At 38.5% G+C, this 20208-nt stretch overlaps 1 protein-coding gene across 28 annotated transcripts in view; it reads left to right on the forward strand.

Annotated features, from left to right (window-relative positions):
* The window catches only part of MORN1 (MORN repeat containing 1), a 126874-nt gene that overhangs the window by 7851 nt on the left and 98815 nt on the right, over positions 1–20208 (forward strand). For 26 of the 28 annotated variants that reach the window (XR_010616284.1, XR_010616293.1, XR_010616283.1 and 23 more), the window contains exons 4-7: positions 682–794; positions 1161–1278; positions 2334–2439; positions 13314–13395. Coding sequence is in view for 1 of the 28 variants with exons in the window: in XM_065696415.1 (XP_065552487.1) it covers positions 682–794; positions 1161–1166 (119 nt within the window). In the remaining 27 variants the exon portion in view is untranslated. Of the gene's footprint in view, positions 1–681; positions 795–1160; positions 2233–2333; positions 2440–13313; positions 13396–20208 lie in introns of those variants that run through there. The other 2 variants (XR_010616291.1, XM_065696415.1) reach the window with 2 other exon arrangements.

Consider the following 20208-nt stretch of genomic DNA (forward strand, 5'->3'; position numbering starts at 1 on the left):
TATTTGAAGAGGGAAAATTTGTTCCACTCCTGTTCATTGGGTACTTAGGCTTAATTTTCCCTTTTCTCAGCAGTGCAATCATTTACTTTCTGTATTAGGGAAGCGTGATATTCCTGTTTATCACCAAACCTTAATTGTTTTTTCAGTCTTTTTAAAATGCATTTTTGTGGAAGTCAAGGTTATTCCCAGGACTTCAGTTTAAAGTAAATGTCCAGAGAAGTATTTCAGGCAGAGTGATAGCTTGGCTTCTGTGATGAAACAGCTTTCCCTAAAAGGAGTGATCCCCTTCCTTCTAGTAGTCAGGTTCACTTTAACATCATGATTGTCCAAGCCAAGTACAGATGATACTGTTTGCTCTTTGTGAGATACTCACCTCTGCAAGGACTGCTGACTCTGGATGTCTTGGGCAGCATTTCAGCTGCACAGTTTTTGCCAGCTTTCTGTTGGAACTTTGCATCAAATCTATCTACTAAACCTTCTTCTCCTGTTCCCTGAAATCAAAGTGAGAGAATTTTACAGGTACTTAATGCCAGAACTTGCTGTCCTGAGTCCATTCTTTAATAAGCAACATAAAGATAAAATTATGAGCAAAATTTTACTCTTCCTACGGCGGAGACTGAGGTGTGAGAAGGAGGAGGGGGATGCAGGTTTGCCCGGTCTCAAAGTAGGTTTCTCTTGCAGCCTGTGGAAGTTCTGGAGGAAACCATGGTGGAGCAGATGTTTCTGTGCAGAGGACCACAGCAGAACAGATACTAACACTGCAGCCCATGAAGAAGGACCCCATGCCAGAGCAGGTGGATATTTCCTAAAGTAACTGCAGCCCATGGGACAGGTTCTACTGACAGGAGCTGTGGCTTGTGGAGGACTGATGCTGGAGCATAGTTAAAATGTGAGGAGAAAGGAGCAGGAGAGAGGGGCTGTTGTGGACTCACAACAACTTCCCCATTCCTCATACCCTTTGTTGTAGTCATCAGCCATTTACTTTATTTGATGCTGCTGGACAAAGTAGAGAGTTCTGATGCCTTTTTAAGAAGTACAGAGAGGTTTATACTCTTTATCTTTACCAGGACTTGTAATGTTGTGACACAGTAACAGTAAGAGATAATTAATACATAATTGTGATGTACTAACTCCTTACTTCTTGTTCTTTTGATGATCAGCTGTAAGCAGTTGTCATTTGGAGATCTGGGCTGGCACTGGAAACCACGAAGCCCCATCAGATTCTGCTAACAACTTGAGCTGATTGAAGAAACTGGGAGGAAAACAGTTAACTTCTGTGTACGTAGTCTGGGGAAGAGTCAATTTTATTGTGTATTTCCCTTGATTATATATGTATTCAGTAATCTAAAATCAGGTAGTTGGTTTGCCAACATCATAAATTACAGCAAAGGTACAAGTGTTACAACCTAAACATAGTAGCAGATACCTTTTTCTAGATGCTGAGGTGTTTTTATGGTTGTCACGTACACTTCTATAGTGTATTATTCAGACTTTAAAGAGTGCAAGTTGTTTGCTGCCCTCCCCTGCCCCTAACTGGTAGCTTCTTGGTTATTCAAGGAAAGATCCTCTAATTGAGCAAACGATACACCATGCCCTGTCTTCAATCTGGGAACATAAAAATCATCCTTCTAAATACGGATTTGTGATCCTGTAATAATTGATTTCTGAAGTATTGATAAATCCACTCAAGTCTCTGAAAACTGCTGGATGTGTCAGTACTTCTAAAAGGCCAAGAACCTTTAAATCTCATTGAAATTTGTTAACAAAATCTCACCCAGCAATTTGTTTCTCTGCATGTTTTTATAGCAACAATTTTCTTCTTTTTTTTTCCTGTCAAGGATAATAGCTGATGTCAGAACTGTAAATACTCCACAGTAGTTATTTGAAGTACAGTACCAGATGAAATTGAATCTACTGTGAAATTTTTCTTTGAAGCTGTGAAACTTGATTCTCTGTTTATTAGGGAAGTCACTGCTTTCAGTTTGTGCAGCATTTCAACAGAACTTGGAAAATAGAAGGGGTAACCTGAATGAAATATATAGGCTCATTTGTCAGCTGTATCTCCAGTATGACAAAATCTAATGAAATTGTTGGAGAGGTAGTTCTTAACGTGTGTCTTCTGCTGTATACCCAACTTTAAATTTATATACTGAGTACCTGGTGGTTGTCGTGGTGAATTTATTCTTCTATTTGCACTTAAGATTAAAAACCTATCAGCGTAAACAAACAAAAGTGTCAAAACTATTTTCTTTCACTGGATCTGAGTGTATAAGGTGTCTTGACATATGTGCATCTGGAAACTGGGAACTGAAATCCACTGCTTCTTTCACTAGCAATTCTGGATTTCACTGGCTGATTCACGAGTCCCTAAGGGACATAGAGCCAGAACCTGGAACTGACGCCAATATGGAGATGGAGATGCTTCAAGCAGCCAGCATGGTAAGAAAAAATAATGGATTAATTGACTGCTCAATGAAGAAGTATCTTTGCATAGTAGTAAAGTAACTCTAGAGTATAAAAAAACTGCCTTGGTAATACAAAGAGGCAATTCTTAAATGGATTTTTTTCAGCACAGAGTTTTGAACGTCTCGTAATAAATAGAAACAAAATAATGGCACTTATTCCACTTTGCAGGTGAAATTTGTCCCTCCTAGGTTTTCTTTCAGTTATTTTAATCAGGTGAAATGTACTGGTGTGCAACAAGATCAAAAGCGTTCAAGTAAGTTTCTACAGTCTTAATTCATTTACCAAGAATGAAACAGGGCCTGAAATTCGAACCTGGAGTCCAGATTCACTCATGTTCAGAAATACTGCCAGTACTTCAGGTGCTTCTAGTGACAACTTTGACTGGCATGGGAAACATCAGTGTTGAAACATCAGAATTGACAAAGTCTTTCTCTGTATCCATAACATTAAAAGACAGAACACTTTCCGTTGAGCTCCTAATTGTAACAAAAAGGTGTAAGGAGGAAAAGAAACACCACGAAATACTTCTGGCCGTGTAATAAAATCAGAAGAGTAGGTGGCTCTGATTTCTAAGCTTCAGATTTGTTGCTTCTGAGGAGGCTTTTTGTTGGCCAGGTGGTAGCTGGGGATCTAAAGGTAACTGTCCCAGCTATGTGTTACACTGTGAAATTTGTGAAAAACAAGCAGTTGCTTTTGCAATCCATGTGCAAATCCTGTCTGTGACTCATGCAATTTAATCAATTAGAAACAAAATATCTTGTGACTCCCTGGATGGGGTACCATATGTTGCAATAGAAAGAAGAGCGCTTTTAGAGCAGGCATTTAAGTGTTTTTGGAAAGATGACATCGCAGGGTAAACGTTGAAGATGTGTTTTGCTTTAAGTATTAGGACTTTGAAACAAAACCCAGTCATTCTTCCACATAGATCACTGAGCTGATAGTTTTGGGGGTTCAAGGCATCCTGTTGTTACAGGCAGGCAGCCGTTGTTCTCTACAGTGTCACTACTTGGCTATGCTGCTTGTGTGCATGTGCTTGTCCTGCTGATCCATTTCACTGTGCCTTTCAGGAGGATGGAATGATGGATGTATGAATGACTGCTATATTTTCATAATTTTGCAATGCTTTTCTGTCCTGTAAAAAGATGAAACAACAAAGTGACTTGAAGAGCCTTGCACATGTTCACCCTCAGCATCCCTTGTCTCCTGCTGTCCCACCTTGATTGTTTTGGTTCACACTGGCGTGCATAATTTGCAAAAAATTACTAGTTCAGTTTTCTGTCCTTTTTTTAGTATCCTTTTCCAGTTGTTTTTAACTCAGTAAGTGTGTTTCACTTATTTTGAAATATTAAAGATATCCCCAAATTACCAGCATTAAATAAGTACGTCCTCCTTTTGGTTGACTTATTGCAAGGGCATTTCCTTACCAGATCTCAGGGTCACACACAATGGTAGTGTTCTTCCTTTCATGGGACAATAAAAGAGTGTTCAGAGTTCTGGCAAAGTATTTCCAGGCATCCTCCTTCCACAAAAAGGAATTCTTAAATTGATTTTTGAAGTGTTCCATTGCGGTCGTGCCCAGAGTGATTTCTTCATATGACAGTGTGTGTTTCTGAGTGTTTGTGGCAGATAAGTGACTTTTCAGTGTTACCTAATTGTCCCTGATTTCAATGAATGGATTATCTGGGACACTGCAATAATTGGTACTGGAGGGCAAGTTAGATGAAGTGAGGCAGATGGGGTGGAGAGAGTGGGGAGAGATGCCAAAGAGACTAGAGGAAGGAAGGAGGGGAAAAAAGAAAAGAGGAAAAAAAAAAGACTAGAAAGAGGAACACCTGAAGAGCTATTGAAAGATTCTTTTCTCAGGCCATTGTCTTACTGATTTCTCTTCTGATTCTTCCCATTTCTACTTATGGAGAGAAATGTTGGCTGGCTCTCAAAATACCTTGGGAATAACTTCTGCCGATAAGTAAATGATGAGATCCTTGAAGCTTTCATGCATCAGTGCCTGTAGTATGGATATAATCATGCAATGATGGAGAATCATCTTTTTATCCAATATTGATGAACTGTTAGTGAAAGAGTTCCAAGAGGTTTTGTTGTTTAGTAACATATATGTAGCTATTGTTTAAATATGGATTTTTTCCATATTTCAAATAGGTAATGGGATCCACACCCAGGAAAGATATATTAGATGTCACTTGACTGGAAAGCCTCTTTAGTCACTAGTTACTAATACCTATCTTAGGCTTACAAATGAATTTCTAGTAACTTCATGATGTTGGGCAAGTAAGTAAGCTTGGTATCAATGCAGCTCTTTGGGTTTGGTTTTTTTTTTTCTTAATGCTATTGATGTCTTTTTACAGCGTTTTTTGTTTCAGTATTATTTTCCAAGACACTTTTTAGAAAATATTATCATGACTGCTTAAAAGTAGGCTTAGAAACCTTACTCAATGGACTTAGAGTAGCAATGTTACCTTGGTTATTTGTTACAGTAATGGAAGCAATGCATGCATATTGAAGGATGTTCACTGTATTCTTGTTGTTATGACAAGATATCACAGTCTAATGAAGACAGAAATTTCTGGGCACTGATATCAGTGACTTAATGTTGCTCAGTGTCCGGCTTGTTGTAATTCTGCTGGTTTACATTTGCTTCATATCATCACTTTTCTGCTGCATCAGCTAAAATATTTTTCATATCTGTCATTGAAGAAGGTTATTGTGCTACGTGTCTTAAATTTAGGAGGATTTACAAGGCTGAGTAACAAGCTTTCAATTGAAACCAGGGCTAGGAATGTACAGAGCGCTTGTATGAAGCCAACTCAAACGTATGGCTGCTTCATTGTTCAGAAGATTGGAAGTGTAAAAAGTTCCATTTTTGGCTCTTACTGTTTTTATAAGTGCTTAGCCTTAAGTGTTCTGTCATCTAACTTAACCTTATCACTATTAGATACTTTTTCTTCCTTCACCCATTAGTTCCACTGACTTCCATTGAAAGTGTATTTAATTAAGATACTTTTTTGGAGGTTCATTATGGCTGAATGGATTCCCATCTTTCTATTTAGCATTGTGAGTATTCAGTTGATAACACTGGATTTGAATGAGAAACAAAACACAGGTGAAGGAGTAACTGATAATTTTAGTGGGTTGTTTAAGCAGAAAGATCATAGAGGGGGGGAGAAATTATTTTGTGCCACTGCATATTTAAAATGCTTGGTTTGCAATAGTGCTAAAGTTTTCATTATGGCCTTGATAATTCGGGTCAATATGTTTTAACCTGTAACAGAAATAATTTGAACATAAATGTTTTGGGATTGTCCTTTAATTAGCAGCACTCAACTTGATTCATTGGAGTTTTGGATTCATCAATAGAAAGAAAGTTTGCGATAAGAAAGATTTATCTCTTCCAGGAATTTCTACATTGAAACTTACCAAAGGGGAGGGTAAATATGATGATTTATCTCGGGAGCATGCAGGAGGGCTAAGCCAAACCTGCATCTTTTCATATGTGCTTGGACATGTTACAGTGTAAGGATTTGGAGCGGCTTTATAATTGCCAAAGCAGGGTGCCTGGGAAAAATGTTCTGGTTTCTCCCCACTATTTCTTATCCAAAAAGCCCTTTTTTAGGCTGTTTGACAAAAGTGAATGTGTAACTTAATGGAGGAACAGCATCAGATAACACACAGGCTGTCTTATGTTAGTTAAAAAAAGGGAAAAAAAAAAAAAAAACAACCCAGTTACCATAACAACTGACTCACCACTTGTGTTTCCAAGAGAGAGAATACCTTAAAAGAAAATGGAACAGGTCAGTTACATGCAAGTTAGTAGTGTTTTCAGTGGAAGACTGTGAAATGGTTTTTCCTGGATGCAAGAATGTTCGGGGAACATTCAGTATTCAGGGAAGGGTTTGATATCAGAAATAAGATTACGCTCTCAGATGATCATCTCCATTACTGGAAGCAGCAGCAAGTTTGTTTAAAACCAGACCCAAACCCTGAATACTTGACTTGTAATCATATTAGGGAATCCTCTGGAGAGCTGACCACACAGAACGTGTATTAAGCAGCGGACCACCACCACTCTCAGGTGCCTTACTTTTTTTGAGACTTACTCTTTTGGTTTGTTTTTTTTAAACTTGAAGACTCCCAGTAATCTTTATTTTTATTCTGTGTTGAGGACCTGATTCTGCTCATGATTGAAGTCAGTAGGAGTTTTACGTTTGACATCTGTCTTTGTATGATCAAGTCTGAACATGATTTCTAAATATCTGCATGATTTTAAATCTACTACTGAAATAATAATGAAAAGATTATTTTAATAGGCCTTAAAGAAAGAGGTTGAATGGTTCCTCAGCTGCCTCTGTAGCAGCTGGAATAAAATATTACTAATGCTCATCCCAGATCTTTGTTGTATTGCCATGGTTTTAAGTGAACATCTAACAAAAATTGTTATCTGAAGCACTGTTACAGGTACCTACAGAAATAACTGTTCATTTTCAGTATTTGCTGTATCTGCAGAGTAGTTACTACAATCTTGTAATCTTGCTATTAAGATTCACTAAAGTATGCTATAATATTACGAAATCTTTGGTAGGGGGGATAAGTCCTGTTTGCTGTAGAATGTGTGTAAAACTTGGCAACCTGGCTCACCTTTTAGACACTTTAGTACACGGACTTACAGAAATAAATCTAAAAAGAAGTAATTATGAAAAGCATCTTCCAGTACTGTGTTGAAATAGCTACATTTTTCCATTCCTCTCTGTAATCTCATTTCACAACAATGGGGCAACAAGGTGATGATTAGCATGTTTGCTGATTCTGCAATTAGAAGCCTTGGGCTAGTCCTAAGCACGCTGATTCCATTAGACTTGTGAGGAGTGCTGGAGATGGCTCACTAATTGTGATAAAAGGGGTCCCAGCGTGTGTCAAGCACATCCACGGTAACTCAGTTTAATGAGGCATCAATTTAGAGTTAGAATCTCACAGTACAAGTCTGCTTTACTACAGTCTGTAGCCTGTGATATCTTTCCCAGGTAATTACTTTATTCTGAGACTTGTTAATTCTATTTTTTAAAGATAAATTATCAGGTGGGAAAGGAATTAAGCTTTCATGCCAAAGTTGTTTGAATTTATCTTCATCCGAAGTTCCTGCATGACCGTTTATCTTGTCAACAAAAGACACAGAGGACAACTAGCTTAAAACTTCAGACTTACCAAGCTTGTACTTTTACTGAAGATGCTTCTTGCTGGTCTTATCAAATTCAGTGTCATAATTTAGTACTTTTAATGAGCAAACTTTCTTTGTTTTCACCTGTTCTGCTTGTAACTTCAGTCCAAACCAAACCAAGCTCTGCTCTGAAGCAGCATGAAGACCAGATTGTTTTACTGTTAGTTTTGAACTTCCCCTGGTAGTTGCACAGAAGTAGAAACTGCTTCTGAAATTATATTGGTGGTGATGTAGTGATGACCTTTTGAGAAACGCGTTTACTGGTGGAGTTCTGTTGAGTCCAGAAGCTTCGAGCACACTGGATTTTGACCACTCTAAATATTTCCCTAAATTTTGAATGTGACCCTAGCACAGGATCATTCTGAGCCCTCATCAGAGGAGTGCTCATTTTAGTGCAAAGCTTAAGAAAATAATAAAATGTGAAATGCTTTCCTTTCTTTGGGTCTTGGGTCTGGTTTTTTTTAAACTTTCAGATTGGCTGCTTGACGTTTTGTTTCAAAGAAAAGCCAAGCTCACACATGTGGAAGATTGCCAGATCCTCTAATCCCTATTTTGGTTAAATTACAGTACCCAGATTTTGATAACAAAGTGCATTGATTTTATATTCAAAAAGATTTTTATATTTAGTCTGTTAACCTTTTGTAATTCCCACCCACAGCTTTGAACTGCAGAATATTTTGATGCTAATTGTTGTCAGGAGGTTATCTGCCGTGGCCCCTTGGCAATTGAAACCCATTGAATTGTAATGCAGGTGCTGGTAATTGCACAACTGTTCTGGTCTGGCTCCAGCATGTATGTCTCAAACAATTCTTTTCAAATTGGGTTTGAGAACACTTAAAAAAAATAATCCCATTTTTGAAGATAATCTCATATCAGAGTTACAATAAAGAAAAATTTAGGAAGAACTTTTCCTCTCATTTGTAAGAGTTTTACATACTTGCAGTTTTAAAGCAGCCTTCACTGTGGCAGACTAAGATTCAACAGCTATTGTGGAGTGTTTAAAATGTCTGTTAGTGCCTTTGGGTTTGGATATTTATAGGAATCTTTGGTAGTTTCTGAAAGTATGGTTGGTTGCTGTAACACCATAATCCAGTGAGTATGACATGGCAGAGGGAGGAGAAAAGAGTTTGTGATCATCTGAGTGATATCAGATTACTTTCTTCTGGCCTTGCTTTTCTCAGTATGAAATAATGATGCTTTTCCTTTAAACATCTCAAAACATTGTGTCTAATTTGAGCCTATGTTATAGCCAACAAAAATCTGTCCTACAATCTTAGTGTGCATCTGTGTGTGTGGTTTCTACCCTGAAGGAAAACTTAATTTTCTTTATTTTACTAGAATCTTCATTCTGTTCTTCACAAGATCTATGTAGTGCAGAGTTAATGATTATGCAATAGCACTTTGTTTGGAATACACAATATGCTAAAGGGCTGCCTGGGAAAATATTTTAAATACAGAGTAGTCATTACTTTATTAAATGATTATAATTTTAGTGGGTTTGATGAACCCTCCCTCTGAGTGAAGTCTTTGTTTCCGCAGAGTGCTTTCATATGAATGAGAGTCATTCTCATGAGAAAAATCTTTGCTTAACTAAAGTTACTATACACAGGAAGAAGGTAAATTTAGGGTCAAAAATAGGAGCTTTTTATAGTCTTCCCTATAAAAGGTGTGTGTGTATGTGTGTTTGTTTTCTAATTAAAATAATTTTAATTCAATGTTAATTTCCAAAGATTGAATTAAAAAGGCGTTCTAACAATTTAAAGGTGGTGACCAGTGGTGGTGAAAAGTCATTGCTGGAAGTTGGAGCTCCAGGCTCTTGCCTGGGAGCGTGGCTCTTGCAGCAGGACAGGATTCAGGATTTGGGATGGGCTGGCTGGTTTGGCTTTGTGCTTGCTGTAGAAGCTTTGCTGTGGAGATGTAGCTGCATAACTGCTGTGGTAAGAGTGATTTACCCCAGTGGGTTTGCACTTAAGAGTGCAAGATTCACTGCTGTTTCTTTATGCCCCTTTATAGCTGTTTGTGTGGATCCCTAGTTCTAGGGATCTGGACACTTTTAGCTTCACCCCGAAATGGTTGATTTGGCTCATTTTGAAGCAAAATGAATTAATTTTGCAAATGCAAGAAAAAATTCTGTGGAGGTTCCATTACCTTGAGTGTAATATTTCAGGTCTCTTGGGTTAATTCTGGGGAGTGAACCCTGACTGGAGCTGTAAACTTGGAATTCTTCTTGACTCAGCCTTAGTGGTTCAGGATTTTGGGGATTCTGTTTGCTCATACTACAGTTGCACAAGTGTTAGCAGCAGTTGTTTTTTCTTACTTGAAGTATTGCAATGCAGGAGTATGCTGAAAAGGTCTGTGTCAAGAGAACTCAGGCTCAAGAGCATGAACTAAGGATAACAGAATCCTTAGCTATGAAATGCATTGGGTTTTTTTCAAAGTAGCTGAAAAACTTGCTCTGACATACTAGCAGGTTTTGTTAATTGAAGTTAGCTTTGCAAGGTACTCATGGAACAGGATTTTCTCAGTTAACAGTTGATTTCAGTTTTGGTGCCTTTGTGGTTTCATGTTTTTCACTCAGCAGTAAAAGCAAACTATTTGTTAACTGTGTCATCTGTGTTTTACATCAGGGAAGTTTGGGGTTTGCTGTTGGAAACACAATGTGTTTTCCTTATGGAAGCTGGTGATCTAGCTGTGTGTGGTTGATTTTTATTACAGGTAATTTGAACACCATTTTCTAACATAGGCTGTATTTTTAAAGCAGCACTGAGAAATAAATTCACCTAGTAATTGTTTTACAGTGTGTGTGTCTAGAAAAGGGGGGTTGATAGAATACCTGTTTTGGAATGTTAGTAGTTTCCCAGACAGGATTTATTGTGGAAAAGAACAAAACTAAGCGGTATCACAAGGCAAGGCACAGATTCCCACCTACTACACTGTATTGTAATGCTACCTGCGCAATTTGCACCTGATAGAGCCCTTTCAAGGGACAGAAATAGACAACTTCGCCATAATATTTTTATTCTGATGGCATCATATTAGGTTGATATAAAATGCAGTGTTCTTCTAAACAAAGTTGTAACCCAAATGACAACAGCCTCTCATGTATTAGCAGCCAGGTGTACCACAGAAATTGTTTAACATTTGTTAGAAGGAATGTTTATATAAAATATGAATATCAACTTATATTTATGTCGTATACATATTTCATCTAATGCACAAGCCTTTCACTGCTGTTGTTACCATACTGGGAAGGGAAATTGAAGTGGTTTGCTACAAAGAGATCGCCAGTTATGCTATGGCCGCATTGTAAGTGTTTTAGCATCACAATTACTGGTAAGTGCTTCACTTCTGCAACTGTGTGATCCAGATACTTTTTTGTCCTTTCAGTTCTGCCCATTGGGAAACCTGTGCCAGGGTCTTACTGTCCTCACAGTGAAGAACTTCTAAGATCTCAGTCTCCCCTCTGGCAGGTTAAAACCATTCCCCCTTGTCCAAAGCCCCTCTTCCAGGTTTCTTGTAGCCCCTTTAGGCACTGGAGCTACTCTAAGGTCCTTGGTGCCTTCTCTTCTCCAGGCTGAACAACTACCCATACTTGATAATTTTCTTTGGGATCCATATAGTAGCGAAATCATCCTCAGCAGCTCGAGTTAACACCAGTTTACTTACCAGAACTTATATGTATTTTGCTTTCTGCTGAACAGATCATCTTTCTTGCGTTTTTGGTTTTGGTTTTTTTTTTTCTCCCTTAATGAGCAAAGCTCTTGGGTGAATAGATTCCAGCACTAAAGACTAATGCAGTGTGTCTGGTCACCTTTGAACAAAATGGCTGGTACCCCTAGGACCAATAACCCTGTAGTTTTAAAACAGTTCAGTTGAATGAGGATGATATTACAACATTTGTTCTGCTACAGGCAGCTAATAACTACTTGCGTGTTAATAAACATGGGGTTACTGCCTTGTCATCCTTGCTGAGGGTGCTTCACTGCCAATGTTTTTTCCTTCCTTTCCCCAGACACCCCCTGCCCTTAACTTCTGCCTTGATGTCCTACCCAAGTGATTAGAGTGCTCTAATTGAATTGGCTGTAAAAAGATAATTAATTGATATTTCACTCCCAGAGAGGTCAAGCTGCCCTATCTTGAATGTATGAAAGTAGTCATCCTGCTGGCACTTAGCCCTTGAAGGTGGCACGTGAGCTCTGTCTTGCTGGTAGTCATAACGGTTGTAATTAAAATTAACATGGATTTTTTTGTTTCTGGTGCTTCCTCAGATCACACAAGTAGCAACTGTAGTCTTGTTACTGTATCTTGACAATCACTCTGCAAATACATTATGGGTAAATCTCTTGAAAGCTTGTGTCAAACAGAAAATGTTCGCACTAGAAACGTTCATCTCCTTTCTTCCCTAAAGGGTCGCTGATGTTCCTTCGCTGTTCTGTTAAAGAAGAAAGGCTGACCGGGATCCTTTATTTCTTTGAACTTGGTTTCCAGCCCCTGATGACAGTTAAATGAGCCTTGCGACTATAGTGCACTGCTAAAATATCTTCTTGGTGTTAAACAGTGTCAAAGCTGTGTGGAAAAAGAGCTATCAGTTAATAATAATAAAAAAAGGTTAGGTTTAGTGACCGAGGAACCTTTCTGAAATGCTTAGTGCCTTAAGAACCTGGAGCCATTCTGTAAGCACCGTGTAAGCACTCATTGCCCAGAGAATAAATACTGCTACTACAGCAAAAGCTAATGGAGAGAAAGATGTTACTTAATGTCCTTGCAGAGGCAAAGACTCAACTTCTTATCTTACCGTGTAATGATAAAGTTGCAGCACTGTGGAGATAAGTGCAGCATTCAAAACTTGAAGTTTCTTTTTGAAGGTATTGTAGGTAGCATAAAGTGTGATGGAATATTATCTTTATTTCACACATCACCCCACAGAATTTGAGACAAATACTACTATTTTTAGATTTTGTCCTGAATCATTCAACAACAGCTTTCCAACACTAAGTATTCCAACCAGGATGTGAAATTAACTAACAAAGAATTCTGTCTTCTGGTTTGTATTATGAAATGCTTCTTCAAGTTTCCTCTCACCAAGAACATGAGCAAAACAGCCTCCTTGTAGGTTACTTAAAAAGTTACTTAATAGTGAAATGTGAGTTCCTTGGCATAAATTTATCATGAGGAATTGCAGTATTGCTAATTGTTCACTGGGGTGGTTGTGACAAAACTAGAGAACTATTTACTTCACTCCCAGTGAGATTTTAGTTCAACAAAGAAAGAGCAGGTCAGAGTTTCAGGTCAGAGAATCTGATACAACTTCTGGTTTCAAATTCTTTTGACTGTGGAGTTGTACATTCTGGCTTTTATCTGTTTTATTTTTTGGCTCTGTAGGGAAGTGAATAGTTTAGTGACCAGGATCCAGTTTTGTTCACACAAGTAAATAATGGGAAATCGTGAGAGTACCTTAATATATGTAAATCAAAATCCAAGTTCAAGTGCTGATGATTTTTGCATTTGTTCTTAACTTATAATGCAAAGGAAAACACGAGCACATCATAAATTACACTGGGTTTGGCACTTAAGCACTACAGAAATACTTCATTTTTATTTTTTTTTTCCCTGTGGAAAGGAGGCAAAAAGCCAAGTGGCAGAATATCTGCTGAGAAAGCTGAGAAGATGACAGTCTCATGGGAGAAAATGGAAGACAGCAGGTATGTGTGAATCAGTATTCCTGCTGCTCAGCTGGAGAATGCTGTCTGCTGAAAGCAGTTCTGATCTCTTTGCAATGCACCACTTCTAGTTGGTGTTACACTCTTGGACAAATGGCCCTGTCTCTTCCTTAGCTGGCCACTGTAACATAAATACCGCCTTTCACATTTTATGCCAGTACATCTTTTCCTTCCTTATAACCTGGGCTTGTGCTTCCAAGAACAATGTTTCTGAGTCCTTCTGTTTGGTGCTAGAGTTTTTGGAGGTTTTTTAAGTGCTTTTCTTGTTTTATTAGAGCTTTTCCCCCCTGTTTCAAGCATGGGGGGGTTGGGGGGGGTGGTTCACTGCACCTTTAAAATTGTCATCAGATCTACTGCTGGTTTTTTGAGGGGGTTTTTTAGCCAGGCTTTGCAATCTGCTGTGATTACACTGAGTAATTGCATCGCACCTTGCTGGTTTCTAACTGGTGTGTTTAAATGAACCTCTGTGATTGCATTCTATCTGAGGGAGACCAAATTACATCCAGAAGAAAAACTCCTCTGCTTGCTGGCCAGTGCAAAGTTTGATTTGCTTCGTAAAAACTTTTGTTTTTCAGGTAGCTTCCTACTTGAACCCCCAGTAGTACTGACTTTGCACACTGACTATAGCAGGGGGTTTAATCAGGACAATGTGTAAAGAGAAACTCTGGCTTTCAACAAAGAGAATATGACAACTACTGCTTCCTTAGACTGAGGTGATCTATCCTGACACAGCTGATTTCCCAGGGTTGTACCAAAGCTAAACTTGGCTAAGCGTGTGTAAATGCCTTCAAGTGTTAACAAGAATAGTAGAAGGTTTTTTTGTTGGTTTTTTTAACAGCTTTATTTCCTCAAAATAATGTATTTGGTTTCAATATATATTTTTAATTTGCATCTAAGCAACATTTTTAGCTTTTGGATAGCTTTAGGATTTTCTGTTGCTTTGTGAGAGAGTGCATGTGCAAGTACACCTCCTGTCCCCCTTTCTATGATTCTGTGTTCTCATACAGATACCTGTGCTAGGTGAGGAACTGGAAGAATTAACTGTCATTTCAAGTATAGTGAAAAACCTTCCTTTTTAGAAGTACCATATGAGAACATGGTAAATAAATAAAAACTGGTTTCTTGTAACCATGTAATCGATATGCAGCTCTGAAAGCAATACTGAATCTTTCCGTGATCCAGCCACAGATGTGCTTGCATTAAGGCTGTGGTATGAGTTGACAGTAAATGAAACTGCAGCTACAGCAGCAAGTATTAGGGGGAAATGAAAATCCCTGACTCAGAGGAGCAGGGCAATGACAGAAAGACTCCTCATTATAGATCTTTTCATATCAAGAAGAATGACTGGTAAATGAGGTTTCTGTGACACAAAGAGGATGGAAATACAGTTGGACGTTCATGCAGAAACTGCACTCACTGTATAAAACAAACAGAAGAATAGGGGATATATAATCTGCATTTCTTAACTGACAAAATGAGTATGGAGAGATCCTCTCAGACGGATGGCAGTTGCAGCAGTGAAGTGAAAGATATTGTTTGACTTTCCTGTTATTTGGCTTGTGATGAAAATGGCTTTTCTATACCTGATTATTGGTAACTTCTCCAGTGTTTGCTTTATTTACTGTACAATAGGTTACAAGCTGTTTAAAATACTGACTTGAGCAAATCTGCCATGATGACTAATTCTCCACCTTTTTCACTAGTTCAGCTAACAGCAAAGCATAAAATAATTATAATGGAACTTGCTGACATGAGCTGGCGCAGCAATTCCAGTGTCTAGTCACGTTGGTCCCACTGATTTGCAGTAGCTTCTCTGAAACAGACAAGGTGTTTCTTCATCTTTAACCAGTTGAGAAGTCATGCTTATGTCAAAATAGACAGGATAGTGTGCACTAACAGTAGGAATCAGAGGGACACAGCTTCTTAAAGCACTTTCAAAAATTTCAAAAACCTTCATTTACCACATGCAGCAACTCTCTACCTCATTTTTGCAGTGTGACCAGGGAATTCGGTGTAGACTGAAGTGATTTTTGTTTTGTTATTTTTCTTTAAATGGCTTCACTTGGCTGCATTTCAGCCCCTTAGTCTGAACCTATCTTGCTTCATCCTATTTAGTGGCCCAGAGAGTGGCAGATTCCCAGATTTCTGGTGCTAGAAGAGCTGGAGCTGCCTTCACATGGGATGCCGTCTCTTCTGTGGTCTGTCTTTGGCCATAACATACCTTCATATGTTTTATTAAATGAAGAAATAAGAAAGGGTGAAGCCTTGTCTTCAGCAAACCTCTGTTGGACTTCTGTCTTATGATGTGAAGAGTATGTACTTGTGTGCTGAGAAGGGGGTCTAACCTTTTCGGGTAGTTGAGAGGCACTTGAAATGCGTGACTTTGTCTTCAATAATTTATACAATCAAAGAGCAGGAATAGCCCGTATTATCAATGTATGTAGAAAAAAGTGCTGAGGTTTCAGATGGGTCACTTCTTGTACTTGAAGCTGACCAGCGCATTGATCTTCACCTCAGTCTAGTAATTCCTTCAAACCTACAGTAAGTCACACACAGAGTCATTAATTACCTGCACCTAGAAGTCAGTCGCTGCCTACAGTGGCAGCCACTCCATTATCATCTGGTGTATTTCAAACAATAGGAATGATTGAAACAGGAACTCCTACATTTCTGTGCAGATGAAGAGTGGCACACCACCCTGTAATTTAGGTACTTGTGCAAGTTTTCATTTGCATTAGCAGAAAAGTGTGGGTCGTTGAATTATTCCATAAAAATATCCTCAGGTTTTGAAAGATTTACTGTGCCATGTGTATGTTGTCTGTTTTTAAGTGTGCTGGTTTGGTGGTGATGGATTTTGTGGTTGTTTTAAGTGTATGTGTCTTCAAGCGAAGATGAAACTGAGATTCATTGATTCTCTGGAAGCCCAGAGAGTGGCACATTTGAGTCTCAATGCTGAGAGCCACCTTAAAACTCAGTTACATTTATAGAATAGCTGAATTTAATTTTAAATCCATCAGTCAATCCCATTTCCTTTATTAGTAAAATGAGCTTCTTTCATATGTGACACTGACAGTTTCTGCAAGCAGAGATTTGTTGTCACATATTTTTGTTTTCTTCAGTTATGTGGTAAGGAGGGTCGCGTTTGTGTTATAATTAACTCAAACTAATTGAAATTGGAATTTACTTGAAATCTGGATGAAGCTGCCTAATGTAGGTTTACGTATATTTTTCTGTCACTTGCTTGACTTTTAAATGGTTTAGACAGGAGAGTACTTAATCATGCCGAAAGTGTAACTGGATGTTACACAGTCAGGACTTCAGATTTTTTAATCTTTTTGTGTCCCTTTCTCCATCCATAATTTGAGCACTGTTTTTAATGAGTTGGGTATGCTTTAAAGCAACACACTGTACCTTCACAGGAGGTTGTGCATTTTCAGTGTCACTGCAGAGATCTCTTTAATCAGGATTGCTGGTCAGAATACTTCTGTGTAGGAAAAAGGCAATGGTAATTGAAAAAACTTACTTATTTTAGAAGAGCTGGAACTTCCTTGGCACCTAATTCTGTAACTAACTCTCATCAGTACTGCACAGCTGAATTCAATATTTTGAACGTTGACAGAGTTGGACAGAAGCTGATAATAGTGACAGGGCTGCATCAACTTCTTTTGTTCTCTCTTAAGGCATACTGAATTCTAGTTGTATAAAAACATCGGTTTATAGATGATTGTCATCTGGGATGTGCGGAGTTCTTGCAGCTCCTGATGTGGCTGCGCAAGTGACTGTGGCTGCAGAAAAGATTTTCTGGAAATTTCTGGACAGCCATGATCAAACACTATTTTCTGTGTTACAATTTATACTTTGGACTTGAACATTTTATATACAACATTTCATCAAAAGTGTAGGTGCTACATATGAGTTACATGCAAGTGGAAACTTGGTTTATCTAATCTCAAGAAGTTCTTTTTTATTCCATTACTCATTTTAATACATTGTTTTAAATAGTCTCAGCTGTTAGGTAGAGGCAGCTTGTTGTTTTTCCATAGCAGAGGTCACTATGCATCAGGTGGCAAATAAAACTTAAAATACATTTTATATTGACATCTTGCTTTACTTGGAAAGGATTCTTTTAATTGCCTCTTGACTTGATTCATGCAGGAAAAATTCCTTGCATGTCACAGAATTGCGCTGTGAGAGCCTGTCAATCCATGGAGAATACTAGCCATGAGCTTGGTTTAACGGAGGCGGTGTGGGACTTTACCCAGCAACGTAGGAATGCTGTGTATCAGTCTTTGACTGGGTTGGCTGGGGTGAAGATGGAAGAGGAAATGTCAGCTTCCTTTATTATTTATTCTGAGCAATATTAATTGCTTGGTTTGTGATTGGGGAAAAAAGCAGCCACAGGCAGAACCCAGCCAAGCACCAAGCCTAATCCAATCAGCCTGATGGATGCAGAAAGTTTACAGAATGACCTTGTGCATAATTACTCATTTGACGGCTGTTAGTAAATGGCACAAATGGAATCTGACATACATTATAACACATTAATGATTGCCTTCCTCCCTCCATCCTCTTCTGTACAGAAAAATGATTTTAATTAAGACTTCCGTGATTAGTCATTTAATCAGTCATTAGGCCAATACAGATGGAGTCAATTAATTTTTTTACACTTGAATAGAGACTTGATGCTACTGCAAACCGTAGAATCTATTTTTTTAACATTGTATCATGGGCAATTGCCTTGATGTCTGTCTAGGAAGTGTACATTGCTCCTCCAAAAGCTGGATAGCATTTACAGCATGTCACCATTATGGCAACTATAGGTATGTTTTATTACAAGCTAGCCGAATTTTAATGAATTGGTCTAGTTCTGAAGTCTTTGGTTGTTCCTGTTATGGACTAGCCTTTATTTTTTGAAGAGTAGTGGGGCAGAGTTGCCTGTTAAAGTGTATTCAGCATCTCCTAATGTATTTTATTACAAATAATAATACTTTGTGTTTCATGCAGGAATTTTAAATGTTTCATGAACTTAAGGGCTTTGGTGCAGGACGATTTTCTTCCTGCTTGGCAGGTTCAAAAATGAGGTGTATACACCTATGAAATGACTTCCTAAATCTAGTAAGAGGAGTTGAGTGGTCATCATCCATGTTAGATCAACAATATTTGAAATGACTCATTGGCTGTAGATCGAGGTTGTATCCTCATTTATAGGACAGAAGGAGAACAGAAGTGGAGATCCTACTGCATAAAGTACTACGTGAATTAGTTTAATTCACTGCCACCCAAACCTCTTGAGTCCTTTTCCAATGTAAATTACAAACAAGGCAATAGAAGTGGCAGTAAATGGGGTTGAGAGTCTGCTAACATCCAACTGCTGTTGCTCCATTTGGCCATGGTGTCCCCATGCAGGGATGAGGGAGCTGTCCAGCCTCAGTGCTTAAGGGGCTTCCACTAGGTAAGGTCCTCACCGTGTGAGCAGTTGGTTTTAATGTTGTCTTGGTGGGCCCTTGCAGAGGCAAAAGGGAAGGGAATAGATTGATCTGCCTTTCTTCAGAAAGCTTTTAAAGATTGAAAAATGAGCCTGGTCTTGTCTAGCCCAGGAATAATAAATAAAAGCAGGTGTGAGGTGTTGGAATTGAAAGCAGCTGGATATGATGGATGTGTTCTGACTGCTCTAGAGCTTCAGTCTTTAATCCCTGTGGCTCAGTGTGAATATTTCCCTCCTGATGCAATGCAGAAATAATAAATAGAACACAGCATATGGAAGGGTTCCTTGACTGAGAAAGGGGGGTACAAACCACAGTTAACTCTCTTTATGCTCACTTTTCCTTGCATATCTATACCTCAGCAACCTTTCTTAATGCATTCTAGTAATCCTCATTGGCCATGTCTCAGTGTTTGCAGCAAGGCAAGTCATGCCAAAGTGAAAAAAAATAAAAGCCTTTAGAAGTTCGTTTTGCAACTGGAATCTACCTTAATTCAGAGCTGTATTTTTGAAGATGTATAATGATTCCCTTCCATTTCTGGTGTAGCTTTTGCCCGTAAATGCTTCTTCCTGATTAAACACTCAACCATCACTATAAATAGCAATGAAATACCCCTCTGTACCATTAAAATGATCTGATATTCAGTTGAAGTATAGAGTCACCCAGCCTTGTTCTGTAGCTTAATCTTGCTAAATCCTGACCCTTGTAGTCTGCCAGAGGATGGGTTTGTCCATGGGAAAAGCTGCCATCTAATTTAGAGAGTTCCATACAAGGAGTGGATGGGAAGAGCAATTCCCTTGATTAGAGCAACATGGTAATTGAGATGACATCAAATGATTCATTACACTTGCCTGAGACAGCAGGATTCAAAAATAGGCATAGTGCAATTCTATCCTACCCACTAATGGTTTTTTTTATTTAACCTGGGTTTAAAATGCTTCCTGTGTTGGAATGAATACTTTGGCATGGATGTAAAGTAGCATGTAAAAAAACCAAAGAAATACTTAAGTAAATGATATGGAGGCTCTTTCTTTCGTGTTTGTTCCGTTCTGAGAGTAATAAGATTCATCAGGGTCGCACTTGGAAGCTGTCTTGCGAAGTAGATCATTTAGAAAACCATTTTGGCACCCTGCTGTTTTGTCATGTATTCCAAGCAGGTTGTGCCAAAAGAAAATTGTAGAAACTGCTGTTGTAGAGTACAAAATCATTGGATTTATAATAGGGAGCCAGTGGCGAGAATTCATTATACATTCACACCTGCAGATAAAGAGCAGCTAAAATTGGAAGTTTTATTCCACTCATCTTTGATCCT

This window comes from Lathamus discolor, chromosome 16 (genome assembly GCF_037157495.1).
Source record: "Lathamus discolor isolate bLatDis1 chromosome 16, bLatDis1.hap1, whole genome shotgun sequence".
Taxonomy (NCBI): domain Eukaryota; kingdom Metazoa; phylum Chordata; class Aves; order Psittaciformes; family Psittacidae; genus Lathamus; species Lathamus discolor.